The sequence below is a fragment of the Leptosomus discolor genome, chromosome 5 (genome assembly GCF_034619465.1).
Source record: "Leptosomus discolor isolate bLepDis1 chromosome 5, bLepDis1.hap2, whole genome shotgun sequence".
NCBI classification, from domain to species: domain Eukaryota; kingdom Metazoa; phylum Chordata; class Aves; order Leptosomiformes; family Leptosomidae; genus Leptosomus; species Leptosomus discolor.
This window is the reverse complement of record NC_141395.1, coordinates 18,018,648-18,040,345: the sequence shown is the minus strand read 5'-3', so window position 1 is coordinate 18,040,345 and position 21,698 is coordinate 18,018,648. Positions and strand designations below refer to the sequence as shown.

General features: G+C 62.5%; 3 protein-coding genes across 3 annotated transcripts; 2 read left to right on the top strand and 1 right to left on the bottom strand.

Annotated features, from left to right (window-relative positions):
* The first annotated feature begins 790 nt into the window (after window positions 1-790).
* Window positions 791-3,112, top strand: CRYBA2 (crystallin beta A2). Its single transcript, XM_009957824.2, has 4 exons — window positions 791-951; window positions 1,376-1,517; window positions 2,565-2,707; window positions 2,965-3,112. The coding sequence occupies exons 1-4, from the start codon at window positions 791-793 to the stop codon at window positions 3,110-3,112; spliced, it is 594 nt and encodes a 197-aa protein (XP_009956126.1).
* Window positions 3,113-7,444: 4,332 nt separating this feature from the next.
* On the top strand, window positions 7,445-11,571 carry FEV (FEV transcription factor, ETS family member). The gene is made up of 3 exons (XM_086465934.1): window positions 7,445-7,496; window positions 8,513-8,587; window positions 11,060-11,571. Exons 1-3 carry the CDS (start codon window positions 7,445-7,447, stop codon window positions 11,569-11,571), a joined length of 639 nt encoding a protein of 212 aa, XP_086322060.1.
* Window positions 11,572-20,513: 8,942 nt separating this feature from the next.
* Window positions 20,514-21,473, bottom strand: CDK5R2 (cyclin dependent kinase 5 regulatory subunit 2). Its single transcript, XM_086465796.1, has one exon. It carries the CDS (start codon window positions 21,471-21,473, stop codon window positions 20,514-20,516), a length of 960 nt encoding a protein of 319 aa, XP_086321922.1.
* Window positions 21,474-21,698: the final 225 nt, after the last annotated feature.

Genomic DNA, 21,698 nt, shown 5'->3' with positions numbered 1-21,698 from the left:
GGGGGCCGCTCTCGCCACACTGCCTAACTGGAATGGACAGCCGGAGTCTGGGGTGGGTGCGCACCCCGTCCCCCACCCCATCCCCTGCCTGCTGACACAGCGCCCTGCCCGCCTGCACCATCGGCACTTCGGCGCCCGCCTATAAAGGGCGAGGGGAAAAGCCGGCGCCTGCACCGCCACCTTCGCCACTGTGCCCTGCCGACCAAGTAAGTACCAGGCTGTGAGCCCCCAAGCCCCCCCACTGCACAGGCGCTGCCACGCTGCCTTCGCCCCCCACCCCACACCAAGCCCCCCCACCCAAGGCACACTCTGGGGAAAGGCAAGCCGCGGGGTGCTGCGTGGCACAGCAGGGGTACCCTGTGCGGGCAGCAGGGATGCTGGCACCCATCTTTGCTGCACCCCGTACCCATGTCTGATTTGGGGTCACTGCCACCACCCTGCACCGGGTAAAGTGCCACCGCACTCAGCCGACCCCAGGAGTCATCGCAGGTATCTTGGGAGAAGAGAAACTGAGGCAACCCCCGGTACGTCATGTGGAGAGGTGGGGCGTCGCAAGTGCCCCCTGCGACTTGGGGGGCACCTGTTGGAGATCCCCCAGCACCAAGGAAAGGGGAATGGGAAGCATGCCCTGTGCCAGCCCGGGAGGGCGAGGGGCTGGTGTTATGGGATGTGTGAGGGCAGCATCGCCGGCACCCCAGGCTCGGTGGCAGACAGGGGGGTGGCTGGGGGCTGATGGTGGGCACCTGCCCGGGGTGATGCGTGGGGCTCTGCCAGCAGCCGAGCGACCCGCATGACCAGCAGCGAAGCCATGGACACCCTGGGGCAGTACAAGATCACAGTGTGGGAGGAGGAGAGCTTCCAGGGCAAGCGCTGCGAGTTCCTCATGGAGTGCCCCAGCATCATGGAGCGTGGCTTCCGCAAGATCCGCTCCATCAAGGTGGAGTCTGGCCCGTAAGTGCCCCGCCAGCCCCGCGGCCCCTTGGCGCACCCTGCTCCAGCAAACCCACTGCTCCCAGGGGACTGTCGGGAGCTGCCAGGGAGCCAGGACACCCAGGTCCTTCCTTGGTTCCAACACAGCCTCATTGCGTGACCTCCCTCCCCGCATTCCTTGCACGGTGCCTCAGTTTCCCCATCTGCAAAGCAGGGAGACCCTGCCAAGCCGAGGCACGGGAGTGGAGGCAACGGTGTAGCCCTGGGGAGAGGGGTCCCACTCTCAAAAGGGACGTTTGCTGCTAGCAAGGACCCCAATCTCCGTGACAGCCCCACACCCTGCCAGGACATCTCCTTCCCCTGAGCGGGAGGGAGAAGCCGGCCCTGGGCTGAGCCTGGGGGCTGCGCTGCACGTCCCTGAGGGGTTTCATCCTGTCCCCTCCAGCTGGGTGGGCTTCGAGTACCCTGAGTACCAGGGGCAGCAGTTTATCCTGGAGAAGGGTGACTATCCCCGGTGGGAGGCCTGGAGCGGGAACAGCGGCTACCGGACCGATCACCTCCTCTCCTTCCGGCCCGTCAAGTGCGCGGTGAGTTACGGGGACACCGGGGCAGGCAGAGCCTCCCCGCGGCAGCCCAGCATGGAGGGAGATGAGGGACAGACAGGAGGAAGGGTTGCGTGGGATGTGTGATGGAGGGCTGAGGCGCACATTGTGTGCCGTGGGGCGGAGGGGTGGCTACACCCACGGGCTCGCGCCTCCCTGCAAGGATCCCGGGATGCTCTTTAGGGATAAAATTTAGCCTGAAACACTGTCCCAGCTCTTTCTGCTTTGCGCATTGGAGAGCCACCTCCCAGGCTGGGGTCCCCAGGCTTGATACCCCCCGCCCCGGATACGCGGGGACGGGGTGAGTGGAAAGGAGCCGGCAGGACTGCAGGGATTCTTGGGGTGCAGGGTCCGTCCCCCTCCCGCCTGGGGTACCCGAGCCGTGCCCAGGCAGACGCAGCCTCTATCGCTCCATCTGCAGAGACACTGGTGCTCGCAATAGCGGCACGTCTGCGCCTCCGAGCGGGGGGTCCCCCCCCCCAGCTTTTAATAATCACCAGGCAGATACGCTTGGGCTTTAATAAAGGGTTTGCGATAAGATCACTCCTTACTGGCAGGACTGCTCCTCGGTGCAGATAGATGCGTGTGGGGGCTGGGCACGGGGGACAGTGCCGCATCGCTTAGTGTCCCAGCAATTAACCCCTCGGTGCCCAGCACCCAGCAAAGCCCCACAGAGCCGAGGGGACCACTCTCAGCAGCCTGCCTTGCCCTGCAACCCTCCTGCAGCCTCAGGGAGTGTGAGAACGCTGAGGGCAGGAGCCCGTGCGGGTGCAGAGAATGTGGCCATTGTCACTCTCACCAGTAGCTATGCATTGGGACCACAGGGATATGAGAGCAGCATCCTCTGGGCAGCCCTGGGGTGTCCTGGTGAGGGGGTTCCAGACTGAAGGACATCCTCATGCCTTGCACTGAAGCTGGGCATGGTCACAGGCCTCCCACAGTGCCTTGGTGCATGTCCTCCTGACACCACATCCCCTACCCCCGTACAAGTCACCCTGTGCCCGCTTGACCCCCTGCTCTCTCCCTCCGCAGAACCACAATGACAGCAAAGTCATCCTCTACGAGGCAGAGAACTTCCAGGGGCACAAGTTTGAGCTGAGCGACGACTACCCTTCGCTGCAGGCCATGGGCTGGGGCAACAAGGAGGTGGCATCCATCAAAGTGAACGCCGGAGCGTGAGTCCCGCCGGCAGGGAGGGGGGCAGTGGGGACCAAGAGCAGGGGTTCAGCAAGCACTTCCCTCCTGCACAGCACCAGGAATGGGAAAGTTGGACCCCAAAAAGGAGGAGTGACTGCCTGATTCCCTTCCCTTGAAAATGCAAGCTGTGAGGTGTTTTCTGTCACTCTCCTCCCAGGGCAAGAAGAGGGATGGGTGGGATGGGGTGGGAAGGGGGCATTTGGCTTGGGGCTCTGAGCCAGGGGTCTGCCTGCAGGTGGGTGGCATACCAGTACCCAGGATACAGGGGCTACCAGTACGTGCTGGAGCGGGACAGACAGAACGGCGAGTTCAAGAAGTACAACGAATACAGCAGCCAGGCCCACACCAACCAGATCCAATCCATCCGCCGTGTCCAGCACTGAGCAGGGGCAGGGCCGTGCGCCCCGCAGCCTCCAGGCTGCTGTGCAATAGACCTCTATCCGGTAGCAAATAAAGGCATTTGTCAAAAAAAAAAAGGGGTGCTCCTGCCTCTGCTCTGCTCCTCGGGATGCTGCCAGGCCCAGGGGAGCCCCCTGTGGGGTGGGAGGCAGGGTGCCTGCCCCAGCCCTGCTGCCCCCCAGCTCTCAGCAGCTGGAAGGTGTTCCCCCTTCACCAGGTGGTTTTGGACCCGTGGCCACCTCCATCCTGAGCTGAGCTCTCTGCACCCCACCTCTGGTCCACACGCAGAGAGTTGGGGAGATGCAGAATGGCTCCCAGCCCTTGATGCTCTGTCTGGGGAAATGGGTACTTACTGAGAACTTACTGGGCAAAGAAGGGGCTGAAGACAGCAGGTGGCATCTGGGGGTGTGTGCCCTAGGTCCTCCTTCCAGGCTCAGTGCCAGGGAAGGTGATTGCTATAAAGCCTGTGAACACGAGGTCCCCTCTCCCTTCACCCTGGGTTGGAAAAGAGAGGTGGGGTCCCTGCCTGCTGTGGTTCTGGGGAGGAGAAGGAGCATCGGGGTCGTCTGAGGGGGGGCGAGGGGGGCCGGCCACGAATGGGATGGCCACAGCCGGGGCAGGGTTGGGGGCATTTGCTTATAGAAGTGTAGTGTTGGGGACAGGGGCAGGAGGTCCTGGGGGTAGTGTCCCGCAGCTGGCAGGGGGCTCAACTCACTGCTCCCAGCACCCTTAGGGTCCGCCCGCCCCCGCTCCCCCCACCCCGCGGCCCCAGCCTGGCCACGCCAGCACATCCGTGCCAGCATCCGGCTCCGGCTCTACCCGGGCACCCCGGAAGCCCCACCCAGCCTCCTCCTCCTCCTCCAGCACCCTTTCCAGCCCTCCTCCTCCCCTTCCATCCTGCTCTGGCTCCCCGAGCCCTCCTGGGGTGCTAGCCTCCAGTTCCGAGGTGCTCCCGGCACCCAGGGCATCCCCTCTAACGCTGCAGAACGGTGGAGCAGTGCCAGGTGGCACTGGCGCCCCAGGCGCCCACCCTGCTACGATCCTACCTGCCCTTGGGGCTGCGGGTGCCCCAGGAGGGTGCTGAGAGCCTGGGAAGGACTGGGCTGGGGATCGGTGTATGCACGCCTTGCACCCAGGGCTGCACAGAGACCCCAGCCCTGGCGCGCGTGTGAGCGTGTACATACGTGTGAGCACGTGCGCCGCACATACGGGCTTGCACACGAGCGTGCACACGCACATCCCCGATCCCTCTCCCCTCGCAACCCTGCAAACGCCCCAGCACCTTGCGCATCCCCCATCCCGCAGGGCGTCCCCGCGGCGGGGTGCCCCTCCACCCCCACCCCAGCCCTCCCCTGTCCCCTCCGTGTCCCAGCTGGCCCCACCCCGCCTCGGCCCCGCGGCCTCTCCCCCTGCACAAACACATTCCTGCACACCCGGCCGGGCCGCAGCCCGCCCCGGGCCACGTCAGCTCGGCTCCGCTCCGCGCCGCCGGCACGCAGGTGAAAGGGTCCCCGGTACCTGGGCACGGGGCTGCGGGGGTGGGGAGGGGGCAGCTGTGGGGGTCATGGCAAAATGTAGGGTCCTTCATTGCTCCACCCTGGGGTGGGGGGAGAGCGCTGAGGGGGGAGCGGGGGGGGAGGGGGAAGGGGGGTGGGGCAGTAAACTGCCTGCTTGCAGCCAGGGGGACCTGCTGCTGCTGCCGGCCGGGTGCTCCACGGGGCCGGGACCCGTCCCCTGGAACCCCACAGACCTGAACCTTCACCTCCCAGATCTCCCACGGACCCGAAGTCCCATTCCCTGAACCTGGGCCACCGTTCCCTGGGTTCCTTATGCACCCTGTGTCTCTCCCTGCCCCATTCTCTGGGTCTGCCCCAGCTCCCCCATGTCCCAGCTCTCCCATGTCCCAGCTCCCCCATGAACCTGTTGCCACATCTCTCCGGTCCCCAAAGTTCCCCAAGGGCACAGGGCTCCTCAGCCCCTTTCAGCCCCCAGGTCATCCAAAGGCCCCAGTCCTCTCACGCCCCGCTGTAAGCCCCCCACCCCACACGAGCTTTCCTAGCACCCCAAAAGTCTCCATCCCCTGTACCCCTCACAGCCCCCCATCTCCAGCTCCCTCAGCCTTAACCCTGCTTCTCAGGCTGATCCCAAACTGCTCCCCGCCACTCTGGGCTGAGGCAGGGGCTCTCAGCCCAGACACCACCCCACACACACACCCACTCTGTCCCCTCTGCCATGCAGGTTTGCTGGGGCAGGATCCTGGTCACCGGGGCTGCCGGGGGAGAGGGGCTCGGCAGGTCTGGCCCCCTCCCCACCTCACCCCGCTGTCTCCAGGGCTTGTTTTCCGTTGCCTGCGGTTTGTTTCAGCGACTCAGGCAGCGAAAGCAAGTCTGGGAGGCTGCGGAGCTGCTGCCAGGAGAGCTGCACGGTGGGTGGTGGGGCTCTGGGGAATGCTGGGGAGGAGAGGGATGGGGGAAGCACCCAGAGCTGTTGGGCTGTATGGAGCTGGGACCTCTCTTGTTGGGGTTCAGGGTAGCTCAGGGGACAAGCTGGGGGAAGAGAAACTCTTTTAAGGGCTGTTACATCCAAGCAAGATTGGTAGGGAATTGGTGGGGGAGTACAGTGGGCTCTGCTCATGTCTATCCCCACCAGCATCTGCTCTCTGTCCCTGATGGAGACGGGCAGCAGGCGTGGAGCACCCGCAGTCCAGCTCAGCACCCATGGGACCTCCTGTTTCCTAAACCCTTTGGACAACCCCACCCAGGAGGAGCCACCAGTTCTGTTGGGCTGTGGCACCCCGAAGCACCCCGGCTGAGCGTTTCTCTCTATGTGCTGTGGCTTTTTCTTATGCAGGGCACATTTCAGCTGCAGTATAAATAATATCCACGGGTCTGGCACGAATGTATCTTGGTTTCCGTTGGACTGACGTCTTGCGATGACCACTTTCAAGAAATTTGGCTGTCTGGCACAAGAGCTCATCCTTTTCCCAGACATCAATGAAACAACGCAGGAGAGGTCATGGGCTGATGGGCAGCCTGGCTATACAGCATTGGACTTGTGGAGCAGAGCTGGTGCCCACTGCTGGCATGCTGCCTAGATGCCTCAAGGTCTGGGGTGCCATTGGAGGGCCGGCTCTTGTCTGGGGGAGCCAACCAAGAGCCAAGCCCAGCCAAGAGCCGACCCTCTGCCGGCACCCTCCAGCTGCATGTAGCAGCTGGAGGCATGGGTGATGGGGAAAAACATGGCCAGATGTGCCTTTTGGGAGCCTAGATCACCCCAGACCCTTTCCCTGTTGCAAGTTTCTCCCCAAATGACCCTTCTGTCTTCACAACACCCAGGGCTGCCCAGGACAAGCTGGTGGAGATGGGGTCACGCAGGTTTGGGTGGGTGTTGGAAGTCACCCAGCTTCTACAGGTCCTAATAAAGATGGGCAAGAGATTGGAACAGGGCTGGGACCCCAGGATGGTCACAGGCTTAACCCTCGCTGAGGCAGGGACTATCCAGAAGGGCACAGAGGTGTCAGAGCTGTGATACATCCTGTGATACAGCCACTGCTGAAGATGCACTTACCCACCCTGGAGTTCTAGGCACTGCAAAGGGATCCCATCACCAGTGTCCCAGAGCTGGAGGGACATGGTGGGCACCCAACTGACCCACCCTCGGGCTCTGGGAGCTGCAAGGGGACCCCAGGACCGTGCTGAGGACCCCGCAGCTGGGGAAGGGCCAGCAGCATGGGCGGCTCGAAGGGATGGAGGCAGGCGGGACAGTGCTGGTGCCATGCAGTGACAAGCAGAGGGCCCAGGCGATGCCGGCAACGTGGGGACCACCTTGCCCGCCGGTCAGGGAGAGGGATGCTGGTGGCGGCGGTGGGAGGCCGGGTCCGGGCGGTCTCCAGGCAGTGTCCGAGCCCAGCTCCCAGCTGGGATGGCAGCGCCGTGTTTGCGAAGAGTTAAGGAGGCGGAAGAGGCAGGAAGCGGCCCGAGCCGCTCTCCATAGAAACCCGCGGCCGTGATTAAAGTCTGATGTGGGCCCGATAGCGGGCGGGGTGGGGGGGGTGGGGGGGGGTGGAGGGGGGGGGGGGGCAGCGCCCGCTTTAATTACAGCAGAGGAAATTGCTGGAGCCGGGGCCCGAGCCCCTGCGAGTTGCCTGGAAACTCCCCCCCCCACACCCCCGCCTCCCCCGGCCCCTGCCCGGCCCCTGCCCGTCCCGCTGCCATTTATTCGCCATCAGCTGCTCTCTGATAAAGTGGAATAATAATAATAATAATAGGGGCAGGAATATTAAAACATGCAGCCCGCGGGCCGCCCCCACAGCTGCCATGAGACACGGCGCCGGAGCGGTGCCACTGCTGCTCAACATGTACCTGCCAGGTACGGGCGGACCCCCCCCCCGGCCACTGCCCCGCCGCAGCGCCGTGCACCGCACAGCACCCGGCCCCCGCCCGCCCAGCCCCACCGCTGCCCTGGGGCCCTTCTCTGCCCCGTCTGTTCCAGCGCCCACCCTGCCTTCCCCTCTCCTTCTGTCCATCCCCCTTTCCTGCCTTCCAGCCCCCCAACCATCCCTTCTTCCTGCCTTCCAGCCGCCCTCGCAGCCTTCCATGCCCGCACACCCTCCCTCCCTTCCATCCTTCAGCTGCTCGTCATCCCCCTGTCCTTCCATCCCTCCATCCACCCTTCTGTCCTTCCAACCCATCCTTCCACCCAACCACCCTTCCTCTGTGCTTCCATCCGTCCTTCCACCCCACCCACTTGTCCCTCCATCCCTCTTTCTGTCCCCGCTGCCAGCCATCCCCTCCATCTACCCTCCGGCCCTTCCATCAGCCTGTTCTTCCACTGCCTTACCCGTTACCTGCCCTTCCTTCCATCTATCCACCTCTCGCTCTTCCTTCCCTCCTTCTTCTTAGCCTTCCCTCCACCTACCCACCCATCCATCCTCCCTTCTGTCCTTCCATCCGTCCATCCATCCATCCACCTCTCCTTCCTTCCTTCCGTCCACGTCTCCATCTATCTCTCCTTTCCCCAGCCATCCGCTCCCCAAACACCGACGTTCGTTCTTCCTTCCACCTGCTGCTCCTGCCACCCATCCTTCCACCCTACCCGCCTCCTCTCCCTCTCCCCCTGCCCCGCAGCTTTCTCCCTCTCTTCTCCCTACCACAACCCGCAGGATTTTCTATTCCTATTTAAAAGCTTCCCCGGCTCGGTCGGAAATCGGATTTCCTTTTTCCTGGACGCGTTTCCTGGCTTCGCCGCGGCGGCGGGGCAGGCGAGGGGGAGCGGCCGGGGGCTGCGGGGAGGCTGCCCGCGGGTGAGCGCCGGGGGGTCGCGGTCCCGCCTGGCTCCAGCCCCCCCCTCTCCACCCCTACCCGCGCCCCTTTTTCCCCCCCCAGATCCAGTTGGGGAAACTTTGTTCAAAGACGGGAAGAGCCAGGCGTGGGGGTCTCTCAGCCCCGGCGTGCAGAAAGGTAAGAGCACCGCTGACCCTTCCCTGGGACCGGCCCCGCTCCCCCCGGGGCACACGCATCCTCCCCCGCCCCGCAGCCATCGGGGACCCCTTCCCGTCCGTGTCCCGAGCACTGTCCAGCCGGGACACGCCTGTCGCGGAGCTCCGCTCCGTGATGCCGCGGGCGGCTGGGGCTGGGAGCATCCCGCCACCAAAACCCAGGGAAAGAGCTGCCGAGCCCCGACGACCGGGAGCCGCCGTCCCTTTGCAGCGGAGGGGAGTGGGGTGCCCATCGCCTCCGGGCCCCCCCCCCCGAGCTCCTCAGCGGGGCGGGACGTGTTCGGGGTCCCAGCTCGGGTCCCTCCAGTGCTTTGGGGATATCCGACGGGGAGGGAGCTGCCAGCCAGCCCAGGAGCTGCGGGGGGTTAATCCGGATTTGGGGAACCTGTGCCTGGGAGAGGGGGAATGTGAGATACCACCCGGGAGGGAGCTGAAGGTGCAAGGCTGGGGCTCGGGCAGGGCGCGGGTCGGCTGGGAGATGGCGGATCCCCGGGAGCCGGAGCCACCCGTCCATGGAAAGCCGTCCAGCCAAGAGCTGGCCAGGGAGCAGCCTGGAGCCTGCTGGGCAGCACAGCAGGGCTGGTCAACGGGCAGACACGGGGCCAGCACTGTGGCGTTTGGGCCATGTAGCTTGCCTGCCTGGCAAGGAGACAGGGGCCAGGGTGCGCGCTGAGCAGGAAAAGGGGACCCCTGGTTTAAAGGTGCGAGCAGGGGACAAAGCTGGGACCAGGGAGCCCTTTAGCCTCTGCGGACTCTGCCCCAGCTGTACCCTGCACACTGTGCTGCAGTGAGAAGGACGTTTTTGGATTTCTGGAGGTTTCCTCGGGGAGCTGCCGAGTGCTGCAGCACAGCACCCTGCGGCAGGCAGGATTAAGCCTCGCCACCCCACCCAGCTGCACCCCCCAACACCACTCTGCTCTCCTTGCATGGGGTGGGGAACCCCATGGGTGGGGGATAGCAGGAGCCCAGGGTAGGGGTTTGTGGGGATGGAGAAGAGGTGAGGACTGCAGATGGACTCTAGGGAGGAGAGATCCCCCACCTCAGTCCAAGGATGGGGGATTCGGAAATACAATACCTTGGAAAGACCTGGGCTTGTCGGCCTGGATCGGGATGTCTGAGTGGGGTTTGGTGGAATGGGAATAGATGGGAAAAGGCTGTTTCCTGCTTCTTCCAGAGCAAGAATTAAGGGGGCACCAGATGAAATAAGTGGGTGCAAAACTTATTTTGCAAAAAAAGGACAAAGTTGTTCTTTGTGGGAAACGTAGCTGAGTCGTGGGACTGCCTGCTGCAGGGGTCATGGATGCCAAACCTCTATATAGGATCCAAGCACCATTAGACCCAGCAGTGGCAGAAAAGCACAAGGAGGAGGATGAAATGCAAAGACACTTGTCTGCCGCGGGAAGAGCCTGTGCTGCAAGGGCCGGGGTCAGGAGCAGGGATGTGCAGGGCGTGCTGCTTGGGTGGGAAGATCGGGGGGGGCAGGTCTGTGTAAGTGCAGGGCTGCTCTGCAGGATGTCTGGGTCCCAGAGGTGGGACTACTCGTCACCCTAAAGTTCAGGCACCCTCTCCTCTTGTGACCTCTGGCCAGACTCACTGAAGCCTGTCCTTGTGCCTCACCACGGGCCTGTCCAGGTGTGACAGGCTCCTGTGTATCACAGTCTGGCACAGGGGCTTCTCAGGCACCCACCAAGGGTGGTCCTCAGTGCAAGTTGTGGATGCAATGGCCATGGCTCAGAGAGTTTTCCTCTGGAAATAAGGATCACTGGTGCCTGATTCAAAGCCACTGCAAATCCTGCCCTGTCCTAGTCTCTCCTTCCCCTATACCTGCCCGCATTTACCAGGGGTGCAGGTCAGAACAGTGCTGCACCCTGACTTCAGCTCACCATGGAGATAGACTTTCAGGGCACAGTGCCCCTAGAGATGGGCAGGAGCTCTGCTGTGACACCAGCCCAGTTTCAAGCAGAGGTGGCATTGGGGAATATTGGTGCTGGGGCAGATCTGGGTACTGCCAAGATACCTCCTTCTTGGGGCCGCACATGAAAGAACCAGGTCAGATCCTCACACCAAAGCAAGTGAACAGGTATTCATCTTCAGTGGGGTGTGAACAAGGGCAGGAGGGATGTGGGCATCCTGGATCCAGACTCACTGCAGCCTGCATTGTCCTCTGAGCACTCCTACCCCTGTCCAGAGGTGCAGAAGTGTCCTCTCCTCTTGTTGCTCGGGGGGCAGGATGGGGTAGGGATGCTACAAAGGAGACAAGACCTCATTACCATCTTCTGTGTCTCTAGAGCAGGCAAGAAACAATGAAGTGCATCTGAAACCTGGGTTTGGGAGGGGGCTACATAGCAGGGGCTTGAGGAGACCAGGGCACATCTTGCCCTGCTCCTTATGCCCTGAGAGGGAGCTTTAACCTCTCCGGGGCCTGGCCTTGCAGGCAGCGGGCAGATCCAGCTGTGGCAGTTCCTGCTGGAGCTGCTTTCGGACCGGGCCAACCTGAACTGCATCGCCTGGGAAGGCACAAACGGGGAGTTCAAGCTGATCGACCCTGATGAGGTGGCGCGGCGCTGGGGCGAGCGGAAGAGCAAACCCAACATGAATTACGACAAGCTGAGCCGGGCGCTGCGCTACTACTACGACAAGAACATCATGACCAAGGTCCACGGCAAGCGCTACGCCTACAAGTTCGACTTCCACGGGCTGGCGCAGGTGTGCCAGCCGGCTGCCCCCGATCACACCCTCTACAAATTTCAGGGCAACCTGGCCCCACTGCCCTTCTCGGGCATCTCCAAACTCAACCTCGTGACCTCGGGGGTGACGCCAGCCGGTTTCTCCTACTGGCCTGGCTCCAGCCCATCCCTCTACCCTGGGCATGGGCTCCAGCCCTCTGCCCCATTCAGCGCCATGGCAGCCTCCCACCTCAACAACATGAACAACCATTACCATTAGAGGCTCGGCCACACCAGGCGGACCTCCCCGTCCCCGGCAGCATGGGGCTGTGGAGCTGGGGAGCTCGGCAGGGAGGGATGGGGGGGTGGGATCGTGCCCTGCTCTCGGTTGCCCCCTGTTAGATTTGGAGAACAGTGTAGGGGGTAAGGGTTGCTTGCAGGGTAGCTGGGTTGGTTCCCTGACATGGGTGGTGGAAGGAGGTGGAAGCCATCTAAATTTAGGGTAAAAAGGGATCCATGGTGCTGGGAATGGACACGGATACCTAAAGCAGGGTGCGAATGGAAAGAAAAAACATGGGCACTCCTCCTGGCAGGGACCATGCCCCCCCTTTCCTTTGCAACATGCTGCCCACTGCATGAATGTCCTTAGCTCTGCCCCCAGCCTGTGCCTGCCCTCCCCTCTCCCTGTCAGGAGCTGGGGCCCCAGAGCAGCTGTGCCCTTGGGTGAGGCTCCCACTAGGCAGTGGCAGGGAAAGGGGAGCCTTGTTGCTGCTCCTTGGTCCCCCACCTTTGTCTCCAAAGCCTTCCTTTCCTCCTACACCTCCTGCTGATGGTGGCTTCCTCCAGATCTCAGGAGAAGCCTTGGTCTGGAGAGCAGGTGCCCTTCATGGGTTAACTCCTGTCCATGGCAGGGCTCTGGGGTTGAAGGTGCCAGGGGCAGGTGTCAGTGAGCACTGCCACCCCTCAGGGCAAGGCCAGAGCCCGGAGGCAGCAGAGCCTGGCCCCTGCAACTCTGCCCTTTCCCCAGTGCCTGAGGACCATGCCACAGAGCAGGAAGGTCCCTGACTGCACACGAGCCAGTGTCCTGCTGGTCACTTCCAAGTTTAATGCTCCAGTTTCACTGTGGCTTTAGCCCCTCACGTGCAGGGCTTGGTAGGACAACCTCCATGGGTGGGGACATCCCCAGGGACAAGGCTGGGTGCGAGATGGAACAGGAGAAGGGATAACAGCAGGGCTGGGAGACCCGGACACTGAGGGGGCAGCCCTGGGTCTCTCCCACCTAGGTCCAAGGAGGTGCCCCCATCCTCCAGAGCAGGACTTTGGCCCAGTTGATGCAGAAGAGCTGGGAGTGCTGGGCTCTGCACTGGCTGGGGGGAGGGATTGGTCTTCAATAAAACAGAGAGGTGCTGTGACCTGTGTCCTCTTGTGTCTGCAGGGGGCTGGCGAGAGGGGAAACCACCCAGCAAATCCCCTCCCATCCAAGCAAGAGCCCCTGCAGAGCTGGGGTGGGGAGGATGCAACCCTCCCTGCTGTATCACCTTTTTTCCAGGCATCACCTCCAGCTCTTACAGCGTCTAAAAGATAGGGAGGGCAGAGCTGGAAACCTCTGGGCTTCTTGAGACACCCCTCCAGTGCATACCCTGTTCCCAGGCTGGCAAGGGAATGTGGCAGCTGGAGGCAAAGAGGAGTTGTAGTTGAGCTGGTGTGATGTCTGCCACCCTGCTATCACTCAGGGGAATTTGGGATGGCAGGAGCCAGATCTCTTATGACCCACAGAGCCCTGTGCAACCAGCTCAGCCTGATCCTGCAGTGGGTGTCCCTGCTGGGCTGTGCTGTGCCAGCAAGGATGTCCCGAGCCATGGGGCAAGGCTCACATGTGACATTGACGCAGGGGTGAGTAGGGAAGCACTGCTTGTCCAACTTCAGGAACATGTCCACAGATCCACTGGTGCCTGCGGTGGCTGGTGTGGGCTCAAGGGCTTCCCTCTGCCTGCCCCCCACCTTGGGGCTGTGCTCCCCATCCCATCCCCATCAGAGATGCAGGACTAGGGGCCAGGCTTACAGCAGGGATCAGGCTGGCTGTGTAGGGGGGGTTGCTGTGCAATTATCCAGCCCATGGAGGGGATGGTCAGCCCTCAGCCCCTCTCCCTGTACCCTCCAGATCAGAGCAGCCCCCAGATCTGGGGGCTCCATGCTCCCACTCCCTGTCCCTCTAGGTCTGGTCTGTCTCATGGCTTTGGTGGCATCTGCTCAGACACGTCCTCACTGCCCTAATCAGCTTAAGGGAGGGGGATCTGATGTCAGTGTCTCCTCTGGGAAGGGCTCAGGCTGCCGGGTGGGGGGGCCTGGTGCTGCCAGCAAGCAGCCTATGTATGGGAAAGGAGCTGAAGGGACTGGGGGGGGGGGGGGTGTCCCTCGGGGTACGGGGGGGTCCCTTCCTCCAGGGTCCCTCAGCATTGCACAGGATGGTCCCCAAGGATGGCAGCAGCTGAAGTGGTGGGGAAAGGAGTAGTTATCCCCATGCAACCAGCACTCAAGCTGAAGACACCTCCCCTCCAAGCTTGGCCTTGCAAATACAAAATGGGGTGCTGGCCACAGCTGGCTCCCTCAGAGCCGGGGCAGGGGCTGTGTCCCTGCCAGGGGAACCTGCTTCAGGGCTTAGGTAACTGCATGACGCAGTGCAGGACACAGATTAAGGGATGTGGGTCACTAGTAGCTCCCTGCTGCTGCCATCCCGCTCCTATCCCTCCTGTCCCTCTGCCAGTGCCTGCTCCAGGGAAGCCCAGGTGAGCCCAGTTCTCTTCTCATTCCCAGCCCTGCAATCCAGGTCCCTGCTGGATTGGAGGCTGGAGATGCTGGGGAAAGGGGGGAGTTACCTTTTTGGGTGAGGGAGGACCACCACACATTCCCAATGCAACAGGCTGCAGCTGAGGACTTGCTTCACTCTGCTCTGAGCTCATCTGGCACGATCGCCCTGCTCTGTCCCCAGAGTGCCACTCCGAAAGCCGGGAACCAGCCCTGCACTCCCCAGGGATGGCAGCCAGGAGGAAAGGTGGGGGACACCCATGCAGGACTGCACCAGCGATGCTCTTGCCTGCCTGAGGATACAGCCGGTGTCACCATGGCAACCCGGGATGCCCTCATCCCCAGGCCCCATGGGGAGCAGCCCCCCAACCCATGTTGTGCCTACCGGAATGGGGGACAGACTATCACCTCCCACCCGACCCAGCCTCCCCCCTCCCCAGAGCCCTGTCTGACCCAGCCTGCCAGCAGCACAGCTTTCTTCAGTCACCAAAACTGCCGGCTCAGAGCAGACTGCAGCAAAATCCTGCCAATGGGCAAGCAGGGCCAAGCCCAGTGTGACTCCCAGTGGAGCATTGTCTCTAGCCCCAACCAGGGGTGCCCAGCTGATGGGGGAGCACCGTCCCTGGCAGCTGGGTGCACCAGCTGGGTGGGGACCCTGTCCTAGGTGGCTGGCAGCAGGGTGCATGGGACCAGCGCACCCATGGGCTTCAGACCTACCTGTGGGGAGTCCTCCGGTGCTCTGCCCAGGGTGAGATGGGGGAATGTGGTCCCAAAGGGCCTTAGCCTGTGCTGGGGAGAGCAAGGGAGCAGAGCATGTGGCCTGCCAGCTTCTTCTGCCGCCTTGTGATTAAAGGCAGAAGGGTTTTTTCCTTACTTAAAAATATATCTTTGTCTCTGGCTTAGCCGACAAGAGGGGGCAGGATTTAGCCCCGCCCTGGCCTCAGCCTCTTGCCAAGACAGTGGTGGGACCCCTCCAACTCCCCCAAAGCCTCCCAGCCCCACAGGAAGGGGTCAGAGGGGGGATGGAGTAGCCCCTCTCCTATTTTAACAGAGCCATGTAACCACTTGCTTCATTTCTCATGCTGGGAAGAGCCTTCACAGCACAGCCAGGTCACGTCTGCCCCGGGGGGATGCGGGCTGCCTCCCTGCCCACCCCTGCTCCCTCTCCAGCTCTCCTAGTTCCCACCTATTTCCTCCTCTCTGCATCCCCAAAGCGCTGGCTCCTCGGCTCAGCACCCCCACCCGCAAGCTGCTGACTCACATCCTCTCTCCAGACGCCACCTTCCCTTGGCCTGGCTCCCTGCGAAGTGCTTCGTGACTTAGTGTGGCTCAGACGGAGCCCGTAGGTGCAGGCAGTTGGGCTCTGAATCCCCTCGTGAAGCCCCTTCGAGGAACCAACTGAGATGCTTCCAAAAGACGCTGCTTTCTTCCTTGCCAGCGTGCTTGAGGCTGGGGCCATACTGCCACTGTTAACCCCCCTGGCCTGGACTTCTCTTCCCCAAGGTCCTGGATGTAGCTGGGGGGAGCTTTGTGCACTTTGGGTTTCTTCCTTGCTCCCTGCCCTCCCCAGACACAGGGATGCTCTGGATGGAGCCCCAAACCTTTCCCCTGATGCTGCCTGCTCTCTGGTGCCTAGGCACGGGCTGTCAGCGTCCTGGTGCTGCTCCTGCCCAGCTGTACACTGAGACCTTGGGCTGGACTCTGCTGAGGGCAGGGGCTGGGCAGGGGGGAGGACTGGATTAATGCGCTAATGCCAGATTACGCTCTAATGCAGGACCTCTGGTGAGGGAAGTCCTGTATTAGAGTACAGCCCGGGGGGCACTCGCTCCCAGGGGCAGGCTCCCCACAGCTGTCCCAGGCCACAGCTTGGGGCTGCCTGACTGTTCTCCAGGGAGCTCGGTCCTCAGGGGTGACACAGGACTGTGACACAGACAGGAGACACAGCACAGGACAACCTCCATGCTCAGCTCTCAGCAGGCTGGAGGTAATGCCCCAGCCTAGGAAGCCCCGGTCTTCCACTCTGCTGGGCTCCATGGGTCTGTGAGACCATCACAGTAGGGCTCCAAGGCATCTGGTTCCCCTTCTCCACCTGTCCGAGCTTCTTGGTGCAGAGCTGTACCCAGTCTGTGATTCTCAGTCCCATACCCACCAGACAAGCAGTGTCACAAGCCATATTTTGGCTACAGCAGGGACCAAACTGTCTACTGTTCTAGACTTCCTTGGTCTCATGCCTGCCGCTGCACTACTCTGGGCACAGGCAGAGCTTAAAGCCTCTTGCAGGTTCCCACCCCAGCCTGGATTCATCCCCCATCAGCTGACACCCTGTGGAATCTGCCCTGCCCCTCCCTGGGTACAAATACCTCATCAGCCAGTTTAGTCTCAGACCTCTCATGCTGTCTCTGCCATTCGATGTCATCTCCCTGGGTCGCTTTGCCCATAACTTCCCCCCCTAGACATCCCACCAACAGCTGTGACTATGGAGCATGGAGGGGACCAGAAACCTGCACCCACAAGTCATCCCCAATTCAGCAGAGCAGCAACAGCCCAAAGCTGCGATAGAATCAGTGTCCGAGTAGCTCCTGCAGAGGCAGAAGAGACACCTCCCACTTCCATTGGCCTTGAGGAATACGTTATCCATTATCCTCACAGCCAAACAGAGAAGAAGGGCTTGTGCAGAAAGCTGGGCTGAGGCAGGTCCTTTGCCAGCCACGTGGACACCACTTCTGCATCGCCTGGAGCAGTTTCTTCCCCACAGAGCAGCTCCGAGTCACTCTGGGGGATGCTGCCAACTCTTAATAGCAAGAGCACAGCTTCCCCACTGTTTGTCCAGCAGGAGAAGGCACAGCTTGCCAGGCTGGCTGCTCCAGCCACCCATCGCTCCTTCATGACCCAGTGCCATGGCCAGCACATCCAGTGCATGGCGTTTGCTCCGCAGACAGAGCAGCAGGGCAAAGGGAGTCCTATAGGGCTGTTACTCCATGAGGACCAGCAGAACCCCACCCTTTCACAGGTGACTATGCATCCTGGGGACCCACTGCCACTCAGGGTGCCTCCAGCAGCCCCATGCACCCTTGGGGAGCAAGAGAAGTATGCTGTGGCCTGAGAAGAGATCTCCCTGGGGTAGGAAGGGCTGAACCTACTGCAGGCTGCACCATGGAACTTGTGCTCACCTCCCCTGCTGCAACATGGGGTGGAGAAGACAGGGCATCTGCTATGAAGCATAGAGAGATGTGTTGCTGCTGGAGGAATTTCAAACTAGGAAGAAGCTAGGATCCTTCACCAAGGCCCTGTGGTGATGGGACCCTGACTTGGCCCAGTTGCTCTAACTTTGAGCCCCAAACCCAGTGTGAGTCCCCCATCCCTGTAACCCCAGACACTGCTGGGACCTCTGGCTGGCAGCGAGGGAGGCTTCCCAGCCACTCCTGAGAGGGTCTCAGCTCTCACCGTTCCTCAGGGAGCACAGGCCGGCTGCAGGATCACAAGTCTGGGGACAAGCTCTATCCATTACTGCCTCATAGCTGGGTCCTGAGTCCAGACAGTCATGGCACCGTGCAGTGGCACAGGAGTCTGGCAGGTTAAAGCACATAGCTTTTGCAAGAGGAAAATGCCAAGCTCCCAAGCCTGGCTAAAGATTCTTCCACTCTCAGTACCACCCCGCCCCCACCCCCCCCCCATTTGTGTCCCTGCCCCTACGTCCCCTTTGCCTTGGGGGGAGCAGGAGGCTCCCAGGCAAGGTAAAGTTAGTGTTCCACCTGCCCCGCTCACCCCAGCAGCTGTACAAGGTCCTCTGGGGGAGGGAAAACCAGACATCTCTCCTCTCAGTAAGGCTCTGGCCAAGCCAACGATGCATATTTAAATGCACAGGAGCATCTAAGCTCATCTCTCATTCCTTGACATTTCTAGAGACTCCAAGCTGTCTTCAATTACCAGTCTGCAATTAGCTCTTCCTAAATCCCCCAATGAGGCCTAGCACTCTTAATCAATGAAACACAAGGGAGGAGGGGAAGGACATGGCCTCACTGCAGCTGGAAACATTTTAAAAGGCAGGGGCTTGAGGCTGGAAGGACCCTGAGAGTGTGTCTAAGGGATCTGTAGAGTGGGAAACCTCCACCAGTGCTGTCAAGTTGTTTAGTTCTGGAGACAAGACTCTATAAAGCCTCGCAGCTGGGGCTAGGGGGTCACTGAACAAACACCCCTGGCTCAGGGTGGAGACAGACAGCACCAATGGCCTGGGTGTTACCCTGCGATGCTGCAGACCCTTCTTGCTGGATTGTGCCGTGCTGCTTCATCTCACTGTGCCTCAGTTTCCCTCTTTGCAAAATGCTCATAGTGGAGAGTCAGGGCTCCCCCAGCAGCCCTATAGGAGCTCTAAGGGCCCAATTCTACCCCTATTTAAGCCAGAGTAAGTCAGAGGTACTACCTTGCCCAGCACAAGACGTGGATATGGCCAAATTTGGGGTGGGTCATGAGTCCATTTTGGCCCAGACAGCTCACCACAAGGTCACACGAATGTCAATCTAAAGGCAAGGACAAGAACACCCATTAGGGACAGGGAAGAGGGGAGCAGCACAGGTCTCAGTGGGTTTACACAGCCACAGAAAAGCCTTGCACAGCACCCTGCCAGGTCATCCCCCGTCACGGGGACATCTGTGCTGTCTTCCTGGCAGCACAGCTTTGCCTGAATGAGCCAGATTGGGCCTAATTAGCAGCTCTGCTGATGCACACAAAGGTAGAGAGAATCCAGCTTACCCTCCATGACCTGCAGAGCCAGCACAGCTCTTCCCAGCTGAGGGCAGCCCGAGCGCCTGGCTCAGAGGTGCTGGGAAGCACTGGATGCAGACCCCAATTGGAGAGTGTGTGCTGTGGTTCCTGCTAAAGAAGCCCTGGCAAATTCAGCAGCCTGAAGCACAGCAACGAGCTATGAGAAAGGCAAAGCCTTCCCCTTCTCCACCCCTCTCCCTGGGGGTCTGCAGAAGCACAGGGCTGGTAACTGGTAACAGGGCTAGCAACAGAGCTCCCACAGCCTGCTGCTGCCAGGGAAGGGACCCTGGCCCTGCAGAGCAGAGATAGGGAGGAAGGAGGTGAGGGGGGTAGCTTTAGGGGAGAAAGAAAAAAAAAAAAAAAAAAAAAGTAGGTGACATGAGCTGTAGGATCCTGGATTCAGTGCAGCAGGCAGGCATCAGGCATTTCCATCTGGAATGGAGGAGGCCAGGAGAGCTCACAGGGAGCCAAGGGGCACTCAGGTGGACCAGGACTGGCCTTGGGTACAACACACAGGGGTGAAATTCTGTCCCCGAACTCACACTGGGGAGCAAAACCCCCTCTGACAACCAGCACCCACCCATCCCTCTTGGGGAGGAGAAGGAGCATGACTGGGAGCTTGGGGTGCCCCCCCAATCCCCCTTGCACCCCACAGCCCAGCAAGTCCAGGGAGCCACCACCAGGCCCATCCAGGCCGCCTCTTTATTCTCCAGTGAAGCAAAGCAAGAGGAGAGGGGACATCCCCCCCTCCTCCCATAGCAGCCACCCCCCACTCCAGGCTCCCTAGGCCTCCCCTGGCAGAGACCCCTTTCCCCACAGCAAGCCAAGGTGGGGGGTGAGCCATCACCCCACCGTGACCCTGTTTCGGGGGGCGTACCGGGGAAGGGGGGTAGGTTACCCGTGGGGAGGGGAGGGTGGGCGCCAAACCCCCCCCAGCGCCTCGAACAAAGGGGCAAGCGGGCGGCTCCCGCGGGGTAAGAGGCAGCGTCTCCCATGCCCGGGGGGGCCCGTATCCCCCACGCCGGGGGGGGTGTGGGTGGGACGGGGGGAGGCAGCGCCCACGCCACGAAAGCCCGAGGCCCCCACCGGCCTTGCCCGCCCCCCCCCCCCCCCCGCCTTTGTCTCCTCCGCCGCGGCGGCTCCAGCACCACGGACAGCTCCGGGGCCGCCGCCGGCGGGGTGGGGGGGGCTCCTTCACATGCACCCGCTGCCCGCCGCCCCCGCAGCGCCCAGAGACCCCCACCCCGGACCCTCCTGCCCTGGACCCCCAGCTCCATTTTTACCCCCCCCTCCTTTTTTTTTTTTTTTTTTTCTGGTTAAAACGCATCCAGGAGCCTCCGCTCCTCGGTAGCCTCCCGCCCCCCCCCCCCCCATCGTGCAGGCTGGAGGGATACCCCGCATATCCCCCGCCCCGCGTCTTCTCCGCCATCTCGGTGTCCCGGAGCGCAGCCCCCAGCTGGGGTCGGATTTGGGGCGGGGAACGGCCGGATCCGGAGCAGGGAGGGTCCAGGCAGCGTCTCCGTGGAGCTGGCGGCCAGGGAGGGGGGAGAAGGCGAGGAGGATGCGGTGGGTGGGGGGAATCCGGCAGTCCTTCGCCTCCCCCGCCCCTCGGTGCGCGGCCCCTTCCGCCCCCGGTGCCGGAGGCCCGGTACCTCCCTAACGGTCCAGGCTGATCGTCCAGTGCTTGGACCCGTCTCCGCCCTCGCTCTTGAGGTCCTGGAAGAGTTGCGTGAAGTAGTGCGGGTCCGCGTTGATTCGCAGCATCTTGGCGCTGAGGCGCTGGATGATGCCCAGGCAGCGCTCCCAGAAGCGCCCCTTGTCGCCCTCCACCAGGAAGGGCTTGAGCGGGTAGGAGATCTCGTTGCCCATGTAGGAGTAGGCGAGATAGAGGCAGGTGAGGAAGGCGGCCTGCAGCTCGGCCTGGCTCCCGATATCTTCCCCCCGCAGCGCTTCCCGGCACAGCAGGTAGACGAACACCAGGTTGGCCGGGGTGATGAAGCCCTGGTCCTGCCAGCCCTGCAGCAGCAGCGAGCGGTCCACGCTACGGAACCAGGAGATGAGCTCGCCGGGGCTCAGCTCCTTCAGCCGGTAGCAGCGGCGGCACACGAAGTCCCCCAAGCAGCGCAGCAGCTCGCCGGTGGACGCCTGCACCACCACTCGCCGCGGCGACCCCGGGGGGCGGCTGCCGGCCGGCGGTGGTGGCGGCGGCGGTTTGCCCCCGCCGGAGCCCGGGTGCAGCTCCTGCGGCGCCGAGGGCACGGTGGGTACAGGCACGGCCAGCGGGCCCTGCTTGGCACCGTCGGCCGGCCCCACCACTGACTTGCGCAAGTTCTCGCGGTTGCGCTGCACCACCAGCGGGTCGGGTTGGCCCGGGGGTCCCCCTGGGGCCCCGCCGCCGGGCTTCGGAGTCACCTTCTTGGTGCTCTTCTTCTTCTTGGCCGAGGCGGCCACCAGCCGCTTCCAGGTGAGCGCTGAGATGAGCACGCCGGGGCGCTTCAGCCGGCTCTCGCCCTTGCCCGGCACCCTTCCCGGTGCCTTGTCGGCCAGCAGCCCCCCGCCGCCGCCGCCGCCCTTGCCCGAGGAGGCGGCGGGGGAGAGGGAGAGCACCGTGCCCATGCTAACGCCGAGCGGGACGGGCGTGCGGGGGCCCGGGCGCCGGCACCGCCCATAGGAGGCCGGGGGCTGCGGGGGAGGCGGCCCGCACCGGGGCCGCGGTGCCCGAGGATGCTCCGCCGCGCCCGCTCTGGGCTCCGCGCCCGCCGCTGCAGCCAGCCGCGGCCCCGCCGCTCCCCGCCCCCCCGCCGCCAGCCAATCGCCGCCGCACGGGCCCCCGGTTCGGCC